Below are 24,050 nucleotides of genomic sequence, written 5' to 3' on the forward strand. Positions count from 1 at the left end.
TGCTGTTTCGCCCTGCCGAGGGGCTCGGCCACATTTGGAAATCTTCCACCCCAGCCTCAATCTGTCTGCGTCCTAAGGGCTTCCTGAGCTCCCAAGGGAAATTAGTATTTCCCGTGAACGCATCAGAAATGCAATCACCTCCCAACCGCACACACACAACACACGCACACATGTACACACCAAGTACACACAAACACACAACATACCCAGCACACACACCACATACATACCACAGACCACACACCATACATATACTACATACATACTACACACACCACATATATACATGCCACACAGAAACCACGTATACCACACAAGACACCACACACATGCCAAACACATACCACATAAACACATATACCACACATACCAAACACACTCACCACATACACAGACATACCACACAAACACACATACCACACACAATACACAAGCATACCACATAAATCACACACCAAACACACAAACACACAGCACACACACACAAACATACCACACACATACTGTACACATATCACACACACAAACACACATACCACACATACCAAACACAACACACACAAACGTATCACACAAATCATACATATACTGCAGACATACCACACAAACATATCACACAAGTCATATACATACACACAAACAACACACACATACCACACACCAAATACATTCAGAAACATACAACACACAAACATGCATACCACACAGACAACACCCAGCAATTACATGAACATATAGATACACACAATGCATGCAGCCCACACAAACATGCATACCACACACATCACACACAAACACACAACACATAAAACACACATGCCATACACATCACCCCCAGACAGACAGACAGACACACACACACACACACACACACACACACACACACAATCCACAACAGAAAGGTGGGTGTGATGCTTGCTTCTCTGACTACAGGTGAGTTTACACTCCCATCAGTGAGTCATTTAGGGGTTTAAAAAAACAAAAAAGGCACACAAGCATTTCATTAAGAGGTCCTCCTCCTCTTTGTCCAAGGGGTGGGGTGTGGGGGGGGGGGGGGAACTGCAGGTGTATCCCCCACTGGTATTCTTTGCCAAGAGGCTCAGCACAAAGCCTCTTTTTGTTTGTTTTTTTTCCTGTTTTGTTTCCGGGAAGGGGGAGGGGCTGGTCCTTCAATCTGCTTCTGGCTCTGTCTGACATTTCTCCTGGGGCCCAGCGAGGTGAAACTGGCAAATGACACTGTCACTTTCCTAAGGGACCTGGGGACCAGGGCTCACTGAAGGTGGCAGCAAGCGCCCCCCGAGGGGTTTCCAGACAAAGGGGTCGCCAGCTGCCTCATTTCCTAGACTCGGCCTCTTTCAGTAATGACGGCGCAGTGGACGGACAGTCACCCTTCGGGCAGCCCTCCAGGGCCTTTCCTGCCCAGTGGCCAGTGGAGCTCAAGGAGCTCTTATGGGGCGGGGTGCCACCTCCTCATCTGGTCAGCAGGGTGAGGGCTGGGACCTGACTTCTGCCCACTGGGTCTTTAAAATCTAGAACTCAGCGGGTGCATGTTGGGAGACAGCAAACCACCAAATCTAAATCTGTATTTAGAAGACCTTCCTTCCTTCCTTCCTTCCTTCCTTCCTTCCTTCCTTCCTTTCTTTCTTCTTTCTTTCTCCCTCTCCTTCCTTCCTTCCTTCCTTTTCTCTTCCTTCCTTCTCATGGGCTTTCCTGCTAGGGCTGGCTTTGAACCCTGAGCTTCAGATCTCAACCTCCTGAGTAGCCAGGATTATAGGCATAAGCTACCAACACCTGCTGAGACTAGTCTTTTCTGGACCTAGCCCCCAAATGTCTTTTTGCCAAAGGTGACCCCCCTCCCCCACCGTGTGTTAGGATCATGCATTCATTCAGGGATCATTTCTACTCCCTGGGAAGTGGTTGCACAGTTGATGGATGTATTTGTGTGAGCCAATATGCACGTGTGGCTCTGTGCTCCTTGCACGTCTGTGTGCATGCACAGGTCCACTCCTGCAGACGGTATGCATGTGCAAAGGATGGTTGTAGATACACCTGAATGTGTGTGTGTGTGTGTGTGTGTAGTGGACGTCATCCATGCATGTACACTCTGCTCAAGAAGCTCAGCTCCTCAGGTTATTTATTGGCCTTGCTGCTCCTCCTACCTCCCAGGGCAGGCTGTGACTCAACTCCAGGGGACACAGGGCGGGTCCCCTGTCCTCAAGGTAACACCAGATGCATGATGCAATTTATGCACCAGCTGAGGCCAGCGCTTGCCCCTCCCCTCCCTGCCCTCCCCCCCCCCCCTTCCTGTTCTTTCCCTAAGCTTGTTCCCAGCTATGACACCAGTGAATTCCTCTTGTAGCCTGGCCTATGACAGCATTTTTCTGAACGTTCTCTCTGCAAGGAGACCCAGGCAGATGTGGGAGAGTGTTACCCTCCAGAGAGGACAATGGAGGTGAAGATCAAGCTGTAACAGCGATCTGCTTTAAAAGTTGACCATCAAAAGATTCTGGAGAAGGACATTAGGTTTTTTTTTTTTTAATTCTCATTATTAAATCAGAAAAAGAAAGGTACAGTATACCTGACTGCCAGTCATTTTAATGGACTCACGGTCCTGTTTAGTCCTCTGTACAGGAATTGGGGGCAAAAAAATTGAAAAACAAAAAGCAACCCTTAGGTATGTGAATAATCTGTAAATGTTTATTAATTGGAGTTATAGGGAGGTTTTTTTAATCAGAGAACCTGAGAACATTAGGAAATTACAGACAGACTCGTGATAAGTGTCAGACGGAACATATGAAGCCAGCCCTTCCGCCATCTGAGAAGCATTCAATCTTTGTTAGGGATTCTGGTGGCAGATTAAAAAAAAAAAAAAAAAAAAAAGGAGGCTATGGCTCCCCCTTGTGTTGAAAAATAAACCTGCAACCCCGTTTACTTTTATTACTTTTTTTTTTCTTTTTTGAAGTTATAATTCTCACCCTTGCCCCTGAGACCCAGAAACAATTACTTCCCCAAATGATTGCAAGCGCTCTCCAAGAAACCATTTCCACCCCATCAATGACTCTCAAGGACCCACTTTGAACACCAGCTCTGAATTCTCCCCCTCTTCAGATCCCACACACTCCATTCTAGGAAACTGGCACCAGCCCAACATGGAGCTCGCCTGAATTCTCCCTCTTTGAAGCATTCACTTAAACAAGTGGATCCTCCTCTCCCCTCTCCAGGCTTAGAGGATGAGCACTTGCTGAAAAGCTCCATTCCCCCACTTCATAGATATGTTTTTTTTGTTTTTTTTCCTGCAACTTACTTGCTACCTCTATTGCACATGACACCAATGTCTTCCTCTACCTCCCTCTCCTCCTGGCGGACAACCATCCACTTTCCTGCTTTAACTAGTTGGCCCGCTAACCCACCTTTATGGTGATTTTCTAGGAAAGACTAGATCTGAGACGTAAATGATACACCTCAATGTACAACAGTCGGGCTTAAGCTCAGGTTTAGTGCGCAGGCAGGAGGCTACGGGACGGCTGTGTGAAGAGGAGATATATACACAGTGTGTGTCAGGGCAGGGGATGGAGTTGACAGAATGCATCCTGGGGGAGGAGAACCTGGCGGGGCGGCGCTGGTTTGTTTACTTGGCTTTGCCCACAGGTCCGATGGATACAGGGTCCGTCTGCACTTGGGCATCCAACATCCGCTTTGGTCCCTGGAGAAAAACAAAGCAGAGGTAGAAGACTGCTGAAGGCACTTAACAGGAGCAACAGTCATAATTTCATTAGTGCATGTGTGTGTGTGTGTGTGTGCAAGAGGGCTTAAACTCAGGGTCTGGGTGCTGTCCCTTAGCTTCTTTTTTTGCTAATTAATTGGAAGTAAGAAAGTTTTATGTATTAATAACATAGTGTGTGTTACTCCTGGCTGTCACAGGAAGTAGGGCTGTAAGCTCCACCCTACAGCATAGAGCAGTATAGGGTGTGGTATAGGCCTCAGCGTAATACAGGTGCACACAGCAGATAATATGCTCCGGATCAGCTGAATGGGCTTCTGATGTCACTTCCTGGGAGAACTGTCTAAGGGGTTTAACACCCTCACTCCTTCCTTTACCCCAGGAGGGGAGGGACACTACAAGTCATGGAGTCTAAGTTTGTATGTGGACACAGTACTTGTGGTGAGCTACCTGCTGGAAAACTGCCACGCCGACCCCAGTAGAGTCTGCTTAGCATGGGAGACCATCTATCAGACCATGATAGGGGCTTCGAGACCTATCTGTGAGTCTTGGGACTTCACCGAAGTCTACCTCAGAGAATGGGGCTTTACAGAAACCTATCTCCAAGTTTTGGGACTTCACCGAAGTCTACCTCGGAGAATAGGGCTTCTAAGAGGCCTAGTCCTGGGAAAAGGCTGGAAAAACCCCTGGGAAAAGATGTGTTTCTGCCTTTCTTCACTGCATAAGAGTGCCTATTAATCTTTTACTGCTTCTACTGCTCTTTGTACTTGCTCATTGTCAACGTTCCCTTATTCAAAGCTCTTTCTTAAGAGTGTTGGCGACTCCAATATCTGATGAGTGTCTTAAAAATATGACTAACTCACCAGAGTTAAGTGCTAACCTAAAACCCCTCTTATGGAGGCTAGTAGACAAGTCATAAGTAAATATTGGGGGTTTCATGATGTCATTTCAGCAGAAGGAATTGTTTGTAAGAGATTTACAAGAAGCTGTAGGCGCGGCTAGAATAGAAGGAATGTATGGCAATTGCTGAGATAACTACTTAGGAGAAAGAACTTCTTGTTACTCTCTTTCATTTACTAAAAGACTTGCTAGATGTAGGCCTCGGTGACCTTGCTATTGAGGAAAGAACGGGAAAGATCTTATGGGACAGTTAAGGCCTCTATAGAAATAAGGTAATGGTTAGTTGATGACAAAACATCAAAACCCATTATATTTCTTAGAGATAAGCCGGAAACAAGTGCCTATCAGGTGACCACCCAAGAAAGAAGCCCTGCAGCAAGATTGTGTAACCTTTTGCCCTTTCTCATGGAGACTTTTGCTATAAAAGTTTGTTATCCTCTGCATTAAATCGCACTCAGCATCCACTCCTAATGTGTGTGAGTTGTCTGTTTGCCATCTCCCCACCTATTCCAGGTTCCTCCCTTAGGTGTCCTCCGTCGTCCCGACAGAACCCGGTCCGCGGCAGGTGGCGCCCAACGTGGGGCAGAGGCTGAGGCTCAGAGCGGGGCACGAAGCAGTCTCTTTAGTCAAGGAACCTTGGGAGGTAAGCATCTCTCTCTTTTCTTTTCACCTGGAATAGTAGTCAGAAGCTCGTTGGGGTGCTGCAGGCCCCTCAGTTGTGACTGAGAAAGATAACGAGTAAATTATGGGGAGTTCATCTTCTAAGAATAAGGATAGTTTGTCTCTATTTTAAAACATATGCTAAAAGCAAGAGGCACTAAAGCCTCCACAGCAGCAAAGGGAGAACAAACTAATCCTCGGTTCCCACAGGAAAAAGGCAACCATTGAAAAAGTGAATGTAAATCTAAGTTCCATAAAGACGGAACTCCTCCTCGAGAGGAAACAAAAAACGGAAAAAGGGAACCATTGAAAAAGTGAATGTAAATCTAAGTTCCATAAAGACGGAACTCCTCCTCGAGAGGAAACAAAAAAGGGAAAAAGGGAACCATTGAAAAAGTGAATGTAAATCTAAGTTCCATAAAGACGGAACTCCTCCTCGAGAGGAAACAAAAAACGGAAAAAGGGAACCATTGAAAAAGTGAATGTAAATCTAAGTTCCATAAAGACGGAACTCCTCCTCGAGAGGAAACAAAAAACGGACAGAGGGGCAATCAGCCCCTCCCCAAGAGAATAAGAAACAATTAGATCATTTGATACAATTTTCATATTTCAGGAATGGTGAAAGCCTGCAGGTGTGGTCTTGGGGCTGGCGGAGAGTCTTGGCGGACGCGCTATAAGACTGCCAGCGGGGCCAGTGGGAGACGTCCCCTGGACGCCTGGGTGGGGCTGTCCTCGAGATCGGGTAGAGGGGGTTCGAGTCCCCCTGGTCAGTGGTGAGATGTCACCCCATTCACTGAGACCTGATTTTGTCTTTGTGGCCACTTGTTTGTCTTGTTTAGTGTGTGTGTTCGTTTTATGTTTTCTGAGGTAGGGAAGATTTGGGTGAGTATGGCAGGCTCACTCAGCAGACTCTGGATTCAGCTTGCTGAATGAGAACAGCACAGAGATTCAAAAGACTAATTAGTGAATTGCCTTGCTAGATAAGCAAGCTCTGGGAAAATGAAGCCCAACAAAGGTACCTAGTTAAAAGAAATACTGTCTTAAATTTTTGTTTAAAAACTTGAAATAATGTACGTACAACTGATTTTGATTTTTGCGCGCTTTAAGATCTGTGTGTTTTGTGTGTGTCTGTGAACATGTTCAAAGATAAGAATTGTCAGCATGCTGTAACAATTGGGTGAGTTTAAATTTAAAATTCAAAAGGTTATGAGGTTTGGACATTACCAAAGATTTTAAAAAATCTTCACATTGTTTTAAATGGCTTTGTAAAGATTCTTTAACTTGCAAATTAGAAAATCTGGTATTTTAAAAGACTAATGTTTTAAAATGCATAAGACTGTTTATTCTGTAATCAAGTTATCTGGCTTAACAAAAATGCATTGGCTGTTTGGGATCTAATTCCCTTGGCTAAAATTTGGGGATAAATATTAGAAATTTAAATGTAAAGGTTAGTTTAACACTGCCAAAGATGTTACCTGTTTTGTCTGTCTAAAACTGTATTTCATTCGAGAACCAAGAGAAGAGACGGGGAAAAACTTAGAAGCCAACAGAAGACCTATCTTTAGGGGTAAGGGGTGAGCAAGCAGAAGTGCAGTTCAGCTGGTCATGCATGGTGGGACAGGCCCTGGGAGGAGTCCACGCATGGTGAGGCAAGCTGGCACGAACGCAGTTCATCTAACCCTAAAGAGTCGGATTGGGTGTGTGCCCATTCCATAGAAGGGGCTGAGTGGCCCATCTTTGTTCTCTCTTTTCCCTGCAGATACAGACTGAAAACATGATGGTTAAAATGAGTGATGTGATGATCTGATTAGTATTGCTAAAACTTCCCCTTGGATGTGTTAACATTAAAATTAGAAAGGCCTTAAAAAGAGGGCTAAAAAGTTATTTGTATAATGTGACTTGCTTTTAATGTTTTACAATTAAGATATTTTTGAAAGTTATAGAGGTGTTAAGTCTAGCCTCGTGGTATAATGATGGTGACTGTAATTTTTGCATTAAGGAAAAATTGTCATTTGAGTTTAAAAATCTTAATGTGTGTCTGCTTTAAAACAAGCAACCAAGAGGCAATGAGTGACACTTGGCCTCAAGATTTCAAGGGATCTTTTCAAAACGCAAATGAAAACTAAAGTATGAAATATTAAAGGTGATTAATAAGAGGCTTTTAAAAAATTAATTTAAAAAAATGGATTTTTGGATATAAAGTTTAAATGTAAAATTGTTCTTGACATTGGCCTCAATGTGCACAAAGGAAAAATTAAGATTATCAAAAGAATTGCTATTCTAGTTTGCTCTTATAGGTCTTTTTAAGTCTCCAGCAAAGTCCAGAGCAAAACACAGAGGATTCTTAAAAGTTTGTCAAATGTAACTTTGACTCTTAATAAGTTTCAGGTAAGAGCATGCTTAAAAGCTACTTCTATGTTGACCACCTTGTTGCTTTTAATTGGAGGAAAGTGGCCTTTTATAAGACTCACTGATCTGCAAACTGGTTCAAAGCCAGCCCGGGCAGAAAAAGGTCCCAGTGAGACTGTCATCTCTATTCAGCCGGCAGAGTACTAGCCCTGGACTAAAGAGTCAGGGGACAGTACTCAAGCCCCAAGCTCGAGACTCACAGTGGCAGAGTACTAGCCCTGGACTGAAGAGTTAGGGGACAGTATTCAAGCCCCGAGTCTGGGACTCAAAGTGGCAGAGTGCTAGCCTTGAGCTGTAGAGCTGAGGGACAGTGCTCAGGCCCTGAGTTCGAGTCCAGCGACCAGCTAAAGGGAAATGCCAATGAGGCATTTATCCCAATGTGGAGAAGACACTCCTGGGACAAAAGCAATGGAGGAGCATCCAGAGGCAGTAAGCCACTGCTTGGATGGCAGAAATGTCAGATCTTAGTGTCATTTGTGCGTGGCCTTTCAAAACTGGTCAGAGCCGGGAGGTCATAGGAAGATAGTTTGGAAGCATGCCTAATGTTCATGACTACCTTGTAAGAGACAGGAACTTGCCAATCCTCTATGATAGTAAAAAGCTAATGTTATAAAATGTGGGGGATAGTTTAAATCTCAACCCCTTTATGTGCCAAAAAGCTTTAATTGATTGGCTGACACTAGTTACATGAAGTTCATTTGCTCAGGAAAAAGTTTGCAAACCTGAGTGTGTTTCTATTGATATCTGTCTAAAGGCCTGCAAAGGTAACTTAGGCATCTTAGGCATTGTTGAGATCACATTCCTAAGCCATCTAGGAAGATGCTTTTGCAAACCAGAGTGCTAAACAAGCTACACTGCTGTAGCCGGAGAAAAGGTCTGTGCAGTTGTCAAAGGTTAAATATTGTTCCTAATGACATCTAACCCTGATAGCCTCTTTGTAAAATAGGCTAAGGTTATAGGTTCCTGGCTAGGTAAGATCAACGCCCCTAAAGTCAGCTTGAAGAAGTTACAGAAGATGGATCTTCGCCCTTCTACCCCCATTTTTAAGATCAAGGGTCCAGAGTCAGAAATTTTGGAGAAATGAGGCAAAAAAAAAAAAAAAAAAAAAAAAAAGGCATAAAGAATAGTGTTAACTGTTGTAGGTATGCAAGGTGTGGAGACTGCATCTGTCAGAGATGGCTACAAGACAGCCTTCTGAGCCTTCTGTCTCTATTTACAAAAATATCTGGTTAGTAAAAAAGTTGTGATTTTGGTAAATTGTCCTGGGCTATTGTTTAAACATCTTAAAAACCAGCAGGATCAAAGCCTGCCAAGCCTATGCAATGTATCCTTAACCAGTCTGTGTAGGAATTTACAGCCCAGCATGAGGTGTGACAGTCCCTTGGAGCCACTGAGAGATCCTGCTGCTGCTGCTGCTGCATACCCTAATGGTTAAAGTTCAACGACTGCCTGACAGCCACCTGGAGAAACTCCTGCCTAAAGATTCCATCACCTCAGTCTGCTTCCTGGTTGACTGCTGCTAAATCTACGATCTTGTCGGACATTCTTTTGGGTGATATCCAAAAACCCTCTCTTCCCACAGTGGATATTGGGGACAAGGATATCACTGGCTTGCTTGCCAGTGCATAGTGACTGAAAATCCACTCTATGGTCACAGCCTAGTTTGGCTCTGGTATGGTAATAACCTGAGTGTGTTATCAATGGAGGTAATACTCTTAGCCTTAAAATCTAGCAAGCTTCTACATCACAGTGGTGCCTTAAGGCTGTTCTAAGATAAAGGTTCCGCAAGCAAAAGGAAAATTGTGCAGTTTTAAACTACAGCTACAAAGATGCTCAGGGATTGTAAAGAAAGAGGGTGGTAAAGAAAGCCTTGGAAAAGGGATTGTAAAGAAGGTAGTAAAGAAAGCCTTGGGAAAGGAATTGGGGAAAAAATTGATATCCACTTTGGATAAGAAAGGATTTGAAAAGTAAGAATTGTCTTTAAAGAAGACAAACCTCAGAAAGTTTAAGTATGTAGCAAATGGTATGAGTATGTCTTAAAATTGGAGCTTACAAGTACAGCTGGTATAAAATTGAGTTAACTGTGATACACGAAGTCAGGACTGGTGAAAATTTAAAAAAAAAAAAAAAAAAAAAAAAGGGGCAAATGCCACGCCGACCCCAGTAGAGTCTGCTTAGCATGGGAGACCATCTATCAGACCATGATAGGGGCTTCGAGACCTATCTGTGAGTCTTGGGACTTCACCGAAGTCTACCTCAGAGAATGGGGCTTTACAGAAACCTATCTCCAAGTTTTGGGACTTCACCGAAGTCTACCTCGGAGAATAGGGCTTCTAAGAGGCCTAGTCCTGGGAAAAGGCTGGAAAAACCCCTGGGAAAAGATGTGTTTCTGCCTTTCTTCACTGCATAAGAGTGCCTATTAATCTTTTACTGCTTCTACTGCTCTTTGTACTTGCTCATTGTCAACGTTCCCTTATTCAAAGCTCTTTCTTAAGAGTGTTGGCGACTCCAATATCTGATGAGTGTCTTAAAAATATGACTAACTCACCAGAGTTAAGTGCTAACCTAAAACCCCTCTTATGGAGGCTAGTAGACAAGTCATAAGTAAATATTGGGGGTTTCATGATGTCATTTCAGCAGAAGGAATTGTTTGTAAGAGATTTACAAGAAGCTGTAGGCGCGGCTAGAATAGAAGGAATGTATGGCAATTGCTGAGATAACTACTTAGGAGAAAGAACTTCTTGTTACTCTCTTTCATTTACTAAAAGACTTGCTAGATGTAGGCCTCGGTGACCTTGCTATTGAGGAAAGAACGGGAAAGATCTTATGGGACAGTTAAGGCCTCTATAGAAATAAGGTAATGGTTAGTTGATGACAAAACATCAAAACCCATTATATTTCTTAGAGATAAGCCGGAAACAAGTGCCTATCAGGTGACCACCCAAGAAAGAAGCCCTGCAGCAAGATTGTGTAACCTTTTGCCCTTTCTCATGGAGACTTTTGCTATAAAAGTTTGTTATCCTCTGCATTAAATCGCACTCAGCATCCACTCCTAATGTGTGTGAGTTGTCTGTTTGCCATCTCCCCACCTATTCCAGGTTCCTCCCTTAGGTGTCCTCCGTCGTCCCGACAGAACCCGGTCCGCGGCAGAAAACTATTAATAATAATGATTTCCAGTGGTCAAGTTGGACCCTTCATCCTGTCTAGGACACCTGTGGAGTGTGATAACCAGAACCTGCGGGCAGTGGACTGCTTGGTGACAGGGGTGGTCAGGAACACTCAGAGCCGTGGCTGCTCCTTCCTCCGTCCCCACATCTGTCACCCCTGAGGAGACTCTGTGAGCCACCCCCTCCTCTGCTGGCCTCCGCCATGCCACATGGCTGTGTCTGAGGACTCCTCAACCTTGCTCAGGCTTTGGGGGCCGCAGTGGCTCTTGGGTGGGATGTGGTGGTCCCCGGGCAGCCTGGGAGATTGTTTCTGCTCACGTTTGCTCTTGAGAGCCAGGGCCCTGCTCACTGCTCATCTGTCTGAACTTCAGCCAGGGGGTGGAGTGGGCTCCTGGCTTTCACATTTGCACGGAAGTGTGAGCATTTGTTGTCTGACTCAGCACCAGCCTCTCAGGATACTGCCACCCCTCTGAGGAGGCTGGCTAGGCCCATGTCATCAATGACCCTTCCCAGGAAAATGTCCTGGCTGGGCATCATTCTCAGGACCTCATTTCTTCTCAGGCTGACCCTGTGAGGGGGTCCCGAGGAGCCCCTCCTTGGAAAAAGACTTGAGGCTCAGAAAGGTGACCCAGCCTGCAAGTGACAGCGCTACAGTCACGTTTACATCCTGGAGCACGCTGTCTAACTGCACCCATGCACTTCAGTTGTCAAGGGCGATGCTCTTCTGCTGCTGTGGAAGTGAGTGCTGACATTTAAAATGAGCTGCTTTCCCAGGCAACCCTGTCCTTCACATCTGCCCCACGGCCCTGCAGGACAACATACAACTTCTCTCTCTTCTCCAAACACACCAAACTCACCGAGCTCAGTACCCCCTGGACTTGAGCCGGTGCTGTACCTGGTCCCACAAAAGCGTCCCCGGCCTCCTGTCTGGCACCACCGACCCTCCTGGACCCCCCAACTCAAAGCAGCACATGGTTCTGCTCCCCATGCCTCTCCATTTTGGAAGTGGAAATATTGCCCAAAATCCGGGGGGGGGGGGTGGAAATCCACCTACCAAGCCCTTGAGGAAGCCCCCGAGTGACTGCCGCCGCTTCTCAGGTCTCTTCTGGGGCTTGTCCCCGTTCTGCAGTGAGTTCGAATCCACCCTGGCCTGCTGGGCACACTGGGCGGGCTCTCTGGCCTCCTGTTTGCCGCTCTTCGGCTTGCTCCCCTCGGGCGCTGGCTTCTTCTCCTTCGAGGACCCCTCTTTGCCCTGCTGGGCTGTCCCCGTGGGCTCCGGCTCGGGGGGCGTGGTGGCCTTCTCTGTGGAGTTGGAAGTCTGCAGCAAGTTCAAACAGAGCCCTTTTTCAGTGGCCGAGACCCAGTTCTCCACAGGGGAATGGATCTTACAGCAGGGATGCTCACACTCCCAGGAGTTTTAGGTGAAGTGAAAAACAAGAAAGCTGCGCAAGGTGGCACACAGCGGGCGACACACTGATTTCTCTGAGGATGCAGTACTTAATTTTGTGCATCCCCAGCAAGCATTCCGTTCTCTTTTTTGGTAGACTTTGGATTTATCTGAGAAGTTACTCTTCTCCCCCTGTCTATTCTGCGTGGCCTAGGGAAATGAATCCTGCCCCTGGACAAGACCACGTGACTCTAGCCTGGCCAATCGGAGCATCGCACCGCATTGGCGAACTATGATTGGTTCAAGGTAGTCAAAGCCAGACAGAAGCTTTGCTAAAGTAACCCAGAGGGGCCTTGTCATTTTCCATTAGAATTGAAATGATGAAAATAGAAGCGTGGGGTGCCCAGAACTGAAGTCATTCCAGGAAAATAGGCCTTGAGAGGAAGCCAATGTAAGAAAGCTGAGGAGAGGGGAGGGGGAGGGAAAGAGGAAAGGGGGTAGAGGGGAGGAAGAAAGAAAGAAACCAGGGGCTAACATGTCATGCGTTACTCCTGGATCTAGCTATTCCTGAAGCATTGTCCTGCCTATGCCAGCTTCAAGAGGATTTTTTTCACATTGACAATTATAAGCAACAGCAGCCAGTGTTCCCAGGAAGCTATCTGTAGCCTGCATGCACACTGCATCCTGCTACCACCAAGCTGCCAGTGCCTAGATGCAAATTCCCCAGAGCCACAGCCAGCTCAGAGACGGAGATGGCCCCAGAGAACAGCAACTGCACCAGGAGTCCTTAGACAGGCCAGGAGCCAGTGACCATTCGACCTCCTGTGCCATTTTAGTTGGGTAGACTGTTTAGCAAGTGGCTAAACACTCAGGATGTGGCCAGGTGTTGGTGGCTCATCCCAGCTACTCAAGGAGGCTGAGATCTGAAGCCAAGTAGAAAAGTCTGTGAAACTCTTCATCTCTAATTAACTCACACACACACTCAAGTAATAGATTGCTAGCCTTGAGCAAAAAAATCCAAGGGACAGCACTCAAGACACTGAGTTCAAATGGCAGTGCATGCACACACAGACACAGACGACACAGACAGACAGACCGACAGACAGACACACACACACATGTACAGAGCTAAGGATCTGGAGTCAGGGACCTGGTGTGGATTTAGCACCACCCACTCTGGCTGCATGACCTGGAATAAACTGTCTGGTCTTTTCGGTGACTTGTCTGTGTGGAAGTAACAAAAGACGGGACGCTCATGGCGGGGAAAGGGTTAAGTTAGCTGGGGATGAAAGGCCTGTTTGGCCTGTGTCTGGGCTGTGCCAGGCTCCTTTGCTTTGTCCTGGAGTGCAGAAGATCCAGGAGAAGGAACTGGCAGTTCTGCATCCCGAGAAGCCCCAAGGAGTGGCAGAGCTGGTGGGCCTGGGAACATGGTGGCCATTCCTCTCTTTGGGATTCTGAGTGCCATGGGCAGATGCTTAGGGTGACACAATGAGGCCCCGGGTCCCTCGGGCTTATCTCTAGCCCTTCCTCTCTACCTTACTTCTCAGCTCATGGCCTCCGCCTTTCCTTCCAGGAAAAGGCTTCCAAGTAGATGTCAATTTCCCTTCTGTCTGCTGTCAGGGCTGTGGGCCAGGTCTCAAAGTATCACCTGCTTCTGTGGTCTAAAGAAGGCTGGAAGGCTGACCCATCTCATGGGACACACAGCTGCTCTTTTTCTTCTATGTGTGTGTGTGTGTGTGTGTTCATGCATGCACACCAGTTCTGGGGCTTGGACTCAAGGCCTGAGCACTGTCCCTGAGCTTTTCTACTCAAGGCTAGTGCTCTATCACTTGACTCATTTCAACTTCTGGCTTTTTGCTGATTAATTGGAGATAAGAGTCTCATGGACTGATGCCTGGGCTGGCTTCAAATCACAATCCTCCAATCTCAGCCTCCTGAAAGCTAGGATGTCAGGCGTGAGCCCCGGGGGCCTGGCTTGCTGTCCTTCGCTTACACGCGTGGTTATTTCCCCAGGGATGTCTCTGCTCGCCAGTGTGCCTGCCTCTCTCGCTCTCCTGGACTGGAGGGCGAGCCCTGTTCCTCCCCGGTATTATTCCCCAGCACCAGGTCTCCTTTGGCACGTGTTGATTGGATGGTGGCCAGCAAGATGCCCTCCACATACTCCCACCACGCATTCCTTCCCCATTGTGTAGGCTGGGGGTGGGACACACAGGAAACTCTGGCTCTCATTGGCTATCTGCCAGAGGGGATTTTGATGGACAATGTCCATTTACCACAGGAAGGCCCATTCCCCCCAGGCTGGTATTTCCTTTTTACTGGCTTAGAACCTGATGTTTTCAGATAATAATGAATGATTCTCTGGTCTCCTTGTCTGTGGATTCAGTCTAGAATGGAAACCTGCTGGCTGCTTGAGTTCTGGATGGGGTTGGGAACGGGCAGAGGAGACAGGCAGCTCACAGGTGGTGAATGGTTATGATCTGTGATCAGTGCCAGCAAGAATGGAGAAGACCTAACAATGACTGGTGGGCTTGGAAGGGCTCTCAGGGGAGGAAGGGGAGATCAGTGCGAAGTGACCGAGGACCTGCAGCTACTCCTTGCTGCGTCTGCAGAGCTCAGCCCAGCGCCTGCTGCTGAGTCTGGGGCTGGGGCACCAGTTGGCTGTGGCTCAGAATCACATGGGAAACGAGGCTGCAGAGAGAGAGAGAGGGTACGGCAGCTACACCCGCCACCACGGAGTTCAAGCTCACTTACGTGGCAGCCAGAGTCTTTCCCATCCGGTTCTCCAGAGCGGGTGGTCCCTCCGTCCCCTCTCACTGACTACAATAACAAGCACACGGTGACCTCTCAGCGATCACAGGCATGGTGAGTGCCAGGAGTGCTGGGCAACTCTGAAATGGACGATCTTAGTCATTTGTTCTAGAGATTCGGGATCAAGGAAACTCGAAGACCACGGTAGGTGCAGTGGCTCACACCTGTATTCCTCCTGTTTGGGAGGTACAGGTTGAGGATCACAATTTGAGGCCAGCCCAGGTATCAAGCTCCATAAGACTCCATCTCAACCAATGGCTGGGTGCAATTGTATCTGCCTGTCCACCCCAGTGACACAGATAAACACACATCTGGGAAGAGCAACATCCAAGCCAGCCTGAGCATAAGAAAGACCATACTGCAAATAGATAGATGGCCTTTTCGAAAATAATCAAGGGAAAAAGAAGCCGGGAACATGGTTCAAGTGGTAGAGCACCTGCCTTTTAAGCACAAGGTCCTGAGTTTAATCTCCATTAGCACCAGATAATAACCTTCCTGAGAGATAGGGATCTGGATATGGAGCCTCCTTCTCATCACTCCACCTCCACATCCTGTCAGCGGCAGGGGGCTGAGGGGTGTGTGTGTGTGTGTGTGTGTGTGTGTGTGCGCGCACGCACGCCGTACCATCTGGGTAAAGGGGGAGCCTGAGAGGTTGACAAAACAGAACGGACAGCTTTCACTCCTATCTCAGGGCTGGGAAGGTAGGCGTTCGCAGACCCAAGGGAGTCCCCCAGTCCTGGCTGCAAAAGGTTTCCACACTCAGGGCACACGGGACCCGCTCAGCACAGGCCCCTGCCCCGCTGAGTGTACATCACCGACAATCGGTGATATTGCTGTTGTCGTTGGTACTGACATCACATGATGGCGATGCCCCGAAGCGTGGGAGGAAGGCAGACATTGCCCAGATAAATACTTCCTCAGAAACTCTTCCTTTAAAGAGCAGATCATCACCAGTACATTAATATGCAGGGAAAGACTGGGATGAGGGAGACTCCTCCCTACATCTGTTCTCCCCAGATAGTAATTCTGAACAGTTTTGATTATACCTATTAGATTGCGTGTAATCAGCAAGAACCTCATTTCTTGGCTATCTCTTGATTTAAGCCTTTAATTGGTCCAATATTAAAGTTCACAGTCTCTCTCTAAGCCTGAGGATATTACTCCAGCCAAGGTTTTCCTATAAAACTAATGGTCCATGGAAAGAGCTGTCAGGAAGAGTTAAAAAAAAATAACACGCAATGCCACGGAGAGGGGAGAGGTGTTGTTATATGTACAGATGCTAACTCCCAAACCTACACAGCTCTACCTTCCACCAGTTTGGTTCTGAGTCTGCTTACTTCGTTGGTGGGTGCATGAATTCAGCATCCTGGTCATTTACTTTATAAAGACAAACTAGCACATTGGATATCTACTTTCCTGGTGTGCAGCTGAATTAATATGCATAAGGGTGCTTTGTTATTTAGCAAATGCTGATATCTTAGATGCTTCTTGTAATTACTCCAGAGCACAGGGGGTCTGTAGGATTTCTGTGAAGTGGTGCTTCTACATGTGAGTGATATGATGTTAGGTCTTACAGGATTTTGTTTTCTCTTAACTCAAATACAAGATGCTATTTTTTCTATTTTTATTTTTATGAGAAGTTGATTTCTGGAAAGAAAATTGTTTCTTTAGTAAGGATTTAGGCAATGTATTTGGTTTGAAATAAAATTATTCAACTGAGAGTCATTCTGCCATGGAATATTAAAATATGTGAAAGAAACAGGAGTGACAAGAGGGTTGAAGGTAGAAAACCAATAATATGGTGACTGGAGAAACCATGCAGAACAGTGTTTGCAATTCGGTTTTCTATTGACTCATTCCCTCCTTCGCCCTCCCTCCTTCCTGTCTTCCTTTCTAGTTTTTCCTCCTTCCTTTGCTCCCTCCCTCCTTCCCTTTCTCTTTCTCTCTCTCTCTCTTCCTCTCCCTCTCTCTCTCAGAGGTCTCACTGCATAGCCCAGGCTGACCTAGAACTCATGATCTTCCTACCTCAGCCACCTAAATGCTAGGATTAAGGGAGTATGTTATCCTGCCTAGGTTAAATCAATCATTTGCTTTAAATAATGTATTTTTTTTCTTTTTTGCCAGTCCTAGGTCTTGAACTCTGGGCCTGGGTGCTGTCCCTGAGCCTCTTTGTACTCAAGGCTAATCCTCTACTAATCGAGCCACAGCACCACTTCCAGCTTTTTCTGAGTAGTTTATTGAAGATAAGAGTCTCACAGACCTTCCTACCTGGGCTAACTTCAAACCTCTATCCTCAGATCTCAGCCTCCTGAGTAGCTTGGATTACAGGTGTGAGCCACCTGTGCCTAGCTAAATCGTATTTTTCCAATACTATTTAAAACGAATTTGAAACATTCACTTATTTGGCTCCAAGGAAGCCCCTCAAATTTCTGCTGTGCTTCACAGCAGGCAGGCACATCACTATTTACAAGCCCTTCAAGGAGGCTTTCTCCCCCGCTGCATAAATCCAAGACTTTAAATCAATTTGGAAGCCATGAATATGTTGCCAAAAGTTACTTCCTGAAAAATAATCCCTGGAGCTGACTTCCAGGAGTAGGGTATCTTAACACATGTGCCTAAAAGTGAGTGGCTAAAGGCCTTCAAGAGAGGGAGAAGCCATGCGTGAGAGGTCTGGGACCCACTGGGTCTGGGCATGGAGTCGGATCCCCTCCCCACCACGGAGTGTATTCTCCATGAGGATGGAAAGTCCTCACAATGCAAGATTGCTGCTGATCCTCTACTGTCCAGAATGTAAGTGAGCACTGGCTAATTCTTCACTGAACAAAGTAAATGAATGAAAGAAGAATTGGAAAAATGCTTAGAACAATCTAAATGTCCACCAGTGGAATAAAGGTTACTCTGAATGAGCAATACCTGCCAAAGAACTTGTAAACAGTGTAGCGGTTTTATATCGGGGTTACAAACTCACACATCCACAGGGACAGAGCCAGCCAAGGAATGAGCTGGCCTGGCCTAACTGCAGGGAGCAGTGGGAATATTTGTGGACTGCAAACCCCACAACTTAATCACAAAAGAGAAAAAGGACAATCAGGATGGCTGGAGTTCTAAGTGAAAAGCCCAGCAGCCATGGAGCTTTGGAGCAGTGTTTGAGAGTTAAAAGGAGGGGCTGGGAAGGTGGCTCAGTGGTAGAGTGAGTGCCTCGCTCGAATGCATGAGGCCCTGGGTTCGATTTCTCAGCACCACATAAGCAGAAATAGCCAGAAGTGGTGCTGTGGCTTTAGTGGTAGAGCGCTAGCCTTGCGCTGAAGAGCTGAGGGACAGCACCCAGGCCCAGAATTCAGGCCCCATGACAGACAAAAAAAAAAAAAAGAGAGAGAGTTAAAAGGAAAGAATAATATTCAACTTCTGAGGTAGTACGAGCAGTGAACATGATAAACCTGTTGTTCTTCTCCACCGAGGGCTGCTGAGGAAGACAGTGTCCTCTCTTCCTTCTGCCCATATTCTATGGAGAGCCAATCCCAAAGGATTTTCATATCCAATCCTCTCTCACCCAAACACTAAGACTTTTCTAGCTGTGGCTGCTGGAAAAGTGCATCTAATAGACACCACTAGGAGTAAACTGAGGTTACGTAGAGCCTCATTCTAACTTGAGAGTTTATTGGGGATGGATGCAAGGCGCGGGTTAGAAAGTTCTGGATTATTCAGTTTCTTTTGTTTTCCTCTCTTTTAAGTCAAGTTGATTGGAAGGGACTGTTACTCTATTTTCTTTTTTTTTCTGTATTTCTTAACTAGCCAGCATCCAGAAAAGGGATTGCTCATGGTATTTTGGTGAAATATTGGTGATCTCATTTATCATTCAGATGAGTTGCCAGAACCTGGTCAATGTGTGTTCTTGTCCTGGCATAAAAATTGGCTTAGATACTGAAAATGGTGATCTTGGTGCTAAATTGTAGAGCTAGTGGCCAGCAATAGAGATAGCCCAGCCATACATAGTACCTCTGACCTACTTTATACCTTTGACTCTGCGAGAAACCAACACAAAAAAGGAAATGAGCCCTGCCAACAATCTCTGACAGAATTATTTCTAATACACTTCAGCCCCCGCTGGCAAGGGGTTTACTGTGTTTCATTTTGTTTGTGGACTAGAAAGAACTCTTTACGGGTCTGAGCTTATGAAACTGGAGAATTTTCTTTCTCTAAGGATTAAACTCCCAGATACTGAAAATAAAGACACATTATAATTAAGTTTGTGTTTTTCATTAAAAGAGAATTAAATCAATGACCTTTCACTTGAGGTTTGGTTAACCTGCTGATTTTAGGTTTTGTTTCATTGTATTATAGAAGTTCCTGGCTGTTGAAGTCATATAATGCGTGTATACTTTTGTTGTTGTTTATTTTTTGTTTTGATACCAGTACTGGGGTTTGAACTCAGGGTCTTAAATTCTTATTCACTTGGCTTTTCCACTCAAGGTGTGTGCTTTATCTCTTGAGCCACACCTCCAATTCTAGCTTTTTTTTTCTGGTTTACTAGAGGTAAGAGTCTCTTGAATTTATCTGTTCTGGTTGGCTTCGAACTATGATCCCTAGATCTCAGCTTTCAGAGTAGCTGGGATTACAGTCAGGAGACAGAAGGGCCCAGCAGAGATAAGAGTCTCATGGACTTTCCTGCCTGGGTTGGCTTTGAACCATGATCCTCAGATCTCAGCCTCCTGAGTAGCTAGAATTACATGCCTGAGCCACTGGCTCAGTCATTTCTCGAGAAAGGGTGTCACTGTGTGTCCCAGAATTGGTCTCAAATCTTACGATTTTCCTATCTCTAAGCCTGAGATTACAGGTGTACACCACCATACCTACATAATTTGGACTTTTAACACAATCCTTAAAAATACCATGTGTCCTTTTGTTTGTTTTGTGTCAGTTGCAGGACTTGAACTCAGGCTTGGTTGCTGTCCCTGAGCTCTTTTACTCAAGGCTGGCACTCTACCACTTTGAGTCACAGCACAACTCCAGTTTTCTGGTAGTTAACTGGAGAAAAGAGTCTCATGGCCTTTCCTGCCCAGGCTGGCTTTCAATGGCTATCCTCAGATCTCAGCCTCCTGAGTGCTAGGTTTACAGGTGTGAGCCACTGGCACCTGGCCTGCCTTATGTTCTTTAGGTAAATAAAAATATTTGAACCAAAGGGAACTCAATATTATCACCCTAATGAGAAATGCAGTATCATTTGCCACCCACAGAAGGAAACTTTAAACACACACAACATGAAAGGCAGGCAGTACCATTCACTTCTAGGACACCTAGGACCCTTGACCACCTCATCCTTAGTTAAAAAGGGAACTGGGTGGAGTTAAAGAGGGGTTAGAGTATTAGCAGCACACTTCCTCTATGATCCTCTATGATGGAGCTGCATGTGTACCATTCATGTTTGTTTCTGTGCCCCAAGTGTCACCTTCAATCCCGTGCAGGCGGGCACTTACCATTTGTCTGAGAAATGCCATCAGGGAGCTCCTCCGTGGTTGGCTCTCTTCTTCTTGGAGCTTCGCTTGTGTGGGTGCAGGTGCAGCCTCGCCTTCAGTGAGGTCCACTGTCTGCAAGGTGCACTCTACTTTCTCACACCTTACAGTCTCTACTGCTGAGTCACACACCACCTGAGTTGTTTTGCCAGGTAAGGAGAAAGTGAAACAGAAAGCCAAACCAGGGCAGGTGTCTCCCCCACAACACGTGTTTTCTACAGGGTCTCATGATGGAGCGGCTGTTCTTCCTAGTCAGACCTTCTAGAAGTGACCCTCTTCAAGTGCGGGATGTGATCCCAAACAGCCAGCAGCTGGGTGACGGACGGGTGGACTTCCCTGGAGATAGAAGGCCCCCTGGGGCACAAGGCATTGCCAGGAGGTCCCTTTTGTGTGTGTGTGGAACTTCACTCCAGCAATCCCAACTCTTGGGGCTACCATAGAGGCAACGACACCTGGCCCCCTCACACCTCTTCTGAGACTGCGGCTTTGCAGGAGGACATTGCAAAGGCCACTAGCTTTCCCAGACTGGATCTCCTCCGTGAGACCTGCACCTTCTCACCCGTCGCTTAAAACAGGAGCTACCAACATGTCAGTGGCTCCTTCTCACTCCCTGTCAGCTCAGATCTACAAAGAGAACCTGGAAGAAGGCTGACTTGAACTCTGGGCCTGGGTGCTGTCCCTCAGCTCTTCAGCTCAAGGCGCGTGCTCTACCACATGAGCCACAGCGCCACTTTCGGTTTTCTGGTAGAGATAAGAGTCTCATGGACTTTCCTGCCTGGGCTGGCTTTGAACCATGATCCTCAGATCTCAGCCTCCTGAGTAGCTAGGATTACAGGTGTGAGCCACCAGCACCTGGGTTTGTCATCTCCTATTATCAGCAAACATGGAGAAGTACCCGACACCAGGTTAGCAGGCAGAACACCCCAAAGCTTAGCAATAAAACCACAGGAGCACATTCCAGTACTTCTTAAGACATGTTGTGACTTCTATTTCCCTTCTAGTGTGTTAATAAGCAATGGCTCGCTAGGTGAGAAAAAAGGACAGTAAGGATGGTTGTGAATGGATCTCAAGTTGTGGTAGGCCATGACAATAAAAAGAAAGAAAGAAAGAAAGAAAACCACTGGATTAGCCAAATGTGCATGTGAATTAGCTCCTGGGGCCCCAGCCTGACTCTAGGAAGCCAGGATGAGCTGGACTGGTGGTTGGATATGGATGCACTCTAGAAAGTAAGTCTTAGGCACAGGGCCAGGGCACAAGCCACAGGGCACAGACAGGGGTGCAGGCTGTATGATATTGGCTGTTGAGGTCCTCAGGCTCTGGAGCAAGCTGCCTGGACCTAAACCTTGCCTTTCTCCTTTGCAGGCCTTGTCTGAGGTCATGCTGTCTTCTCCCCCCTGCTCAGTGGCACACTATATACCCTAGAACGGTTCTGAGGACTGACCCAGCCATACACATCGAGTCCCTTGGTCTCTGCCAGGCACATAATAAACATTCAATTAATGGTAGTGGTTGTTACTTGTGTTAATGTTAGGCCTATTTACTCCTTAAGCATGAATTATCCAGAGTCACCCATCCATACATCCATTATTTAGAGATGATTATGCTAATAACTCCCTCTTACAATATCTTCCAGTGTAGGCGTTGGTTATATAGAACCTCAAGAAACAGTCTATATTTTACAAAGAAAAGCGTAAATGGTTGAAGGAGTTGGCCCAAGTCATGTTCAAGGGATTATAGGCATTTCAAGGAGTATGGTCTTTTCTGCTGGCAACTGAATAGTAGACTAGCCAGGAAGATGTGGAACAAAGAGTTTGAAAGTAGGGTCTTCTGGTTGTTGTTGTTGTTTTTTTTCATGGGTTCTACAGTGTCTTTAAGAACTTTGGTGCTTTAGGTCCTTTGGTTTTGCTACGCTTAGTATACTGGATTTTCGCCCTGCTGTTACCTCCTGGTCATAAAACAGCAGTTACAATTCCAGGCATCACATCCTCAATTCAATGTCCTGAGATGGAAGGATTTTGGTTTTTTTTTTTGGGGTGGTGGTGGTCATAGTAAAGAATTTGCTATAAGTGAACTTCTGAGTTCTGATACTTTATTTCAGGATATATAATTTTCATTGGCTGAAACTAAGCCATATCCTTACCCCTAGATTAACTAGTGGTGAAAAAATTAGGATGACTGGTCTAGACAAATCCCTATCAAATACTTTGGGGAAGGTAGTTGCCGACCTTGCTTCTGATCAAGGGTCAAAGGATGAAAGATGGGAAGTAATGCACAGAGTTTGATTTATAGACCCCAGATTTTAATGGTTCTGTGTTTAGACATTATGATTCTTTCTTTTTTTGGTGCTGGACCAGGGGCTTGAACTCAGGGCCCGGGTGCTGTCTCTGAGCTTCTATTTTATTTTATTTGTTTTTTTGCTCAAGGCTAGCACTCTATCACTTGAGCCACAGCCTCACCTCTGGCTTTTTGGTGCTTAATTGGAGCTAAGAGTCTCATAGACCTTCCTGCCTGGTCTGGCTTTGAACTATGATCCTCAGATCTCAGCCTCTTGAGGAGTTAGGATATCATAATTAATTTTGTGTGTACCTGGAGGAAAAATTCCCCTCCTCATAAAGGATCAGATCAAATCACTGCAACTTTGTAAACCATCCTTATTTGAATGACAAGGATTCCATGGGTTCCTCATTCCAAATGTGGGGAGATGTCAACTTATAAAAGGACATGAGTTCATTCTCTGAAACACAATTATTTCAATAGGCAAAATACAGGGGTCTGGAGAGACTTCTATTTCCTTTAAAGACAGGCCAAGAAGCTGACTTTCAGTAGACAAGGAAAATCCCAACACCCAGCATGGAGCCCCAGGACAATCTGATTGGCACATTCAGACATAAGAATTCAATTTTTTATTTGGCTACACTGTATGATTTCCTTCCAGGCTACAGCTTTGGAAAGAGTCTTTTCCTAGTTAGAGTACGTGGCTACATCTGCACATTTTAATTTTGGGTTTGATGGATATAATGAAAATCAGATTTTTGCTCTATTTTTATTTCCTTTACTTTTTGTACTACAGTTCAGAATGAAGTTTAACTTCAGGATGGGATATGGTACCCTGTGCTTAAACAAGGCAGGTGTGCTCAATGCACGTAGTGTACATCTTGGTGCAGGGTTTGGCTTAAAGCCTCACATGTCCCAATCTGCTTGCTTTCAAAATTTCATTTATGCACTTGTCACTAGAACTGGGACTTTGGAAAATGACTAGCCCAAAAGACTTCCCCTATTTAAACTTCACCTATAACATAATAATACTGTCATTTAAAGCCTTTTTTTAGAAGTGTGTGTGTGTGTGTGTGTGAATATGAAGAATTAAACTATTGAACTTAGGGCCTTGAGCTCTTGCTCAGTTGTTTCGCTCAAGGCTGGTACCACTACAACTTGTGCTATACACTTCCATTTCCAGCTTTTTTTTTTTGCCAGTCATGGGGCCTGAA

At 45.9% G+C, this 24,050-nt stretch overlaps 1 protein-coding gene across 1 annotated transcript in view; it reads right to left on the bottom strand.

Moving 5' to 3' along the window:
- Nucleotides 1-3,379: 3,379 nt before the first annotated feature.
- Bcas1 (brain enriched myelin associated protein 1) overlaps nt 3,380-24,050 on the bottom strand; it is a 59,845-nt gene continuing 39,174 nt past the window's right edge. Inside the window, exons 10-13 of the mRNA XM_042699292.1 lie at nt 20,527-20,697; nt 14,996-15,061; nt 11,912-12,175; nt 3,380-3,703 (exon numbers count right to left, since the gene is read on the bottom strand). Coding sequence (XP_042555226.1) covers nt 3,629-3,703; nt 11,912-12,175; nt 14,996-15,061; nt 20,527-20,697 — 576 coding nt within the window. The 3' untranslated portion in view covers nt 3,380-3,628. The remainder of the gene's footprint in view (nt 3,704-11,911; nt 12,176-14,995; nt 15,062-20,526; nt 20,698-24,050) is intronic.

Source organism: Dipodomys spectabilis, unplaced genomic scaffold (genome assembly GCF_019054845.1).
Source record: "Dipodomys spectabilis isolate Male_0828 unplaced genomic scaffold, ASM1905484v1 ptg000240l, whole genome shotgun sequence".
NCBI classification, from domain to species: Eukaryota; Metazoa; Chordata; class Mammalia; order Rodentia; family Heteromyidae; genus Dipodomys; species Dipodomys spectabilis.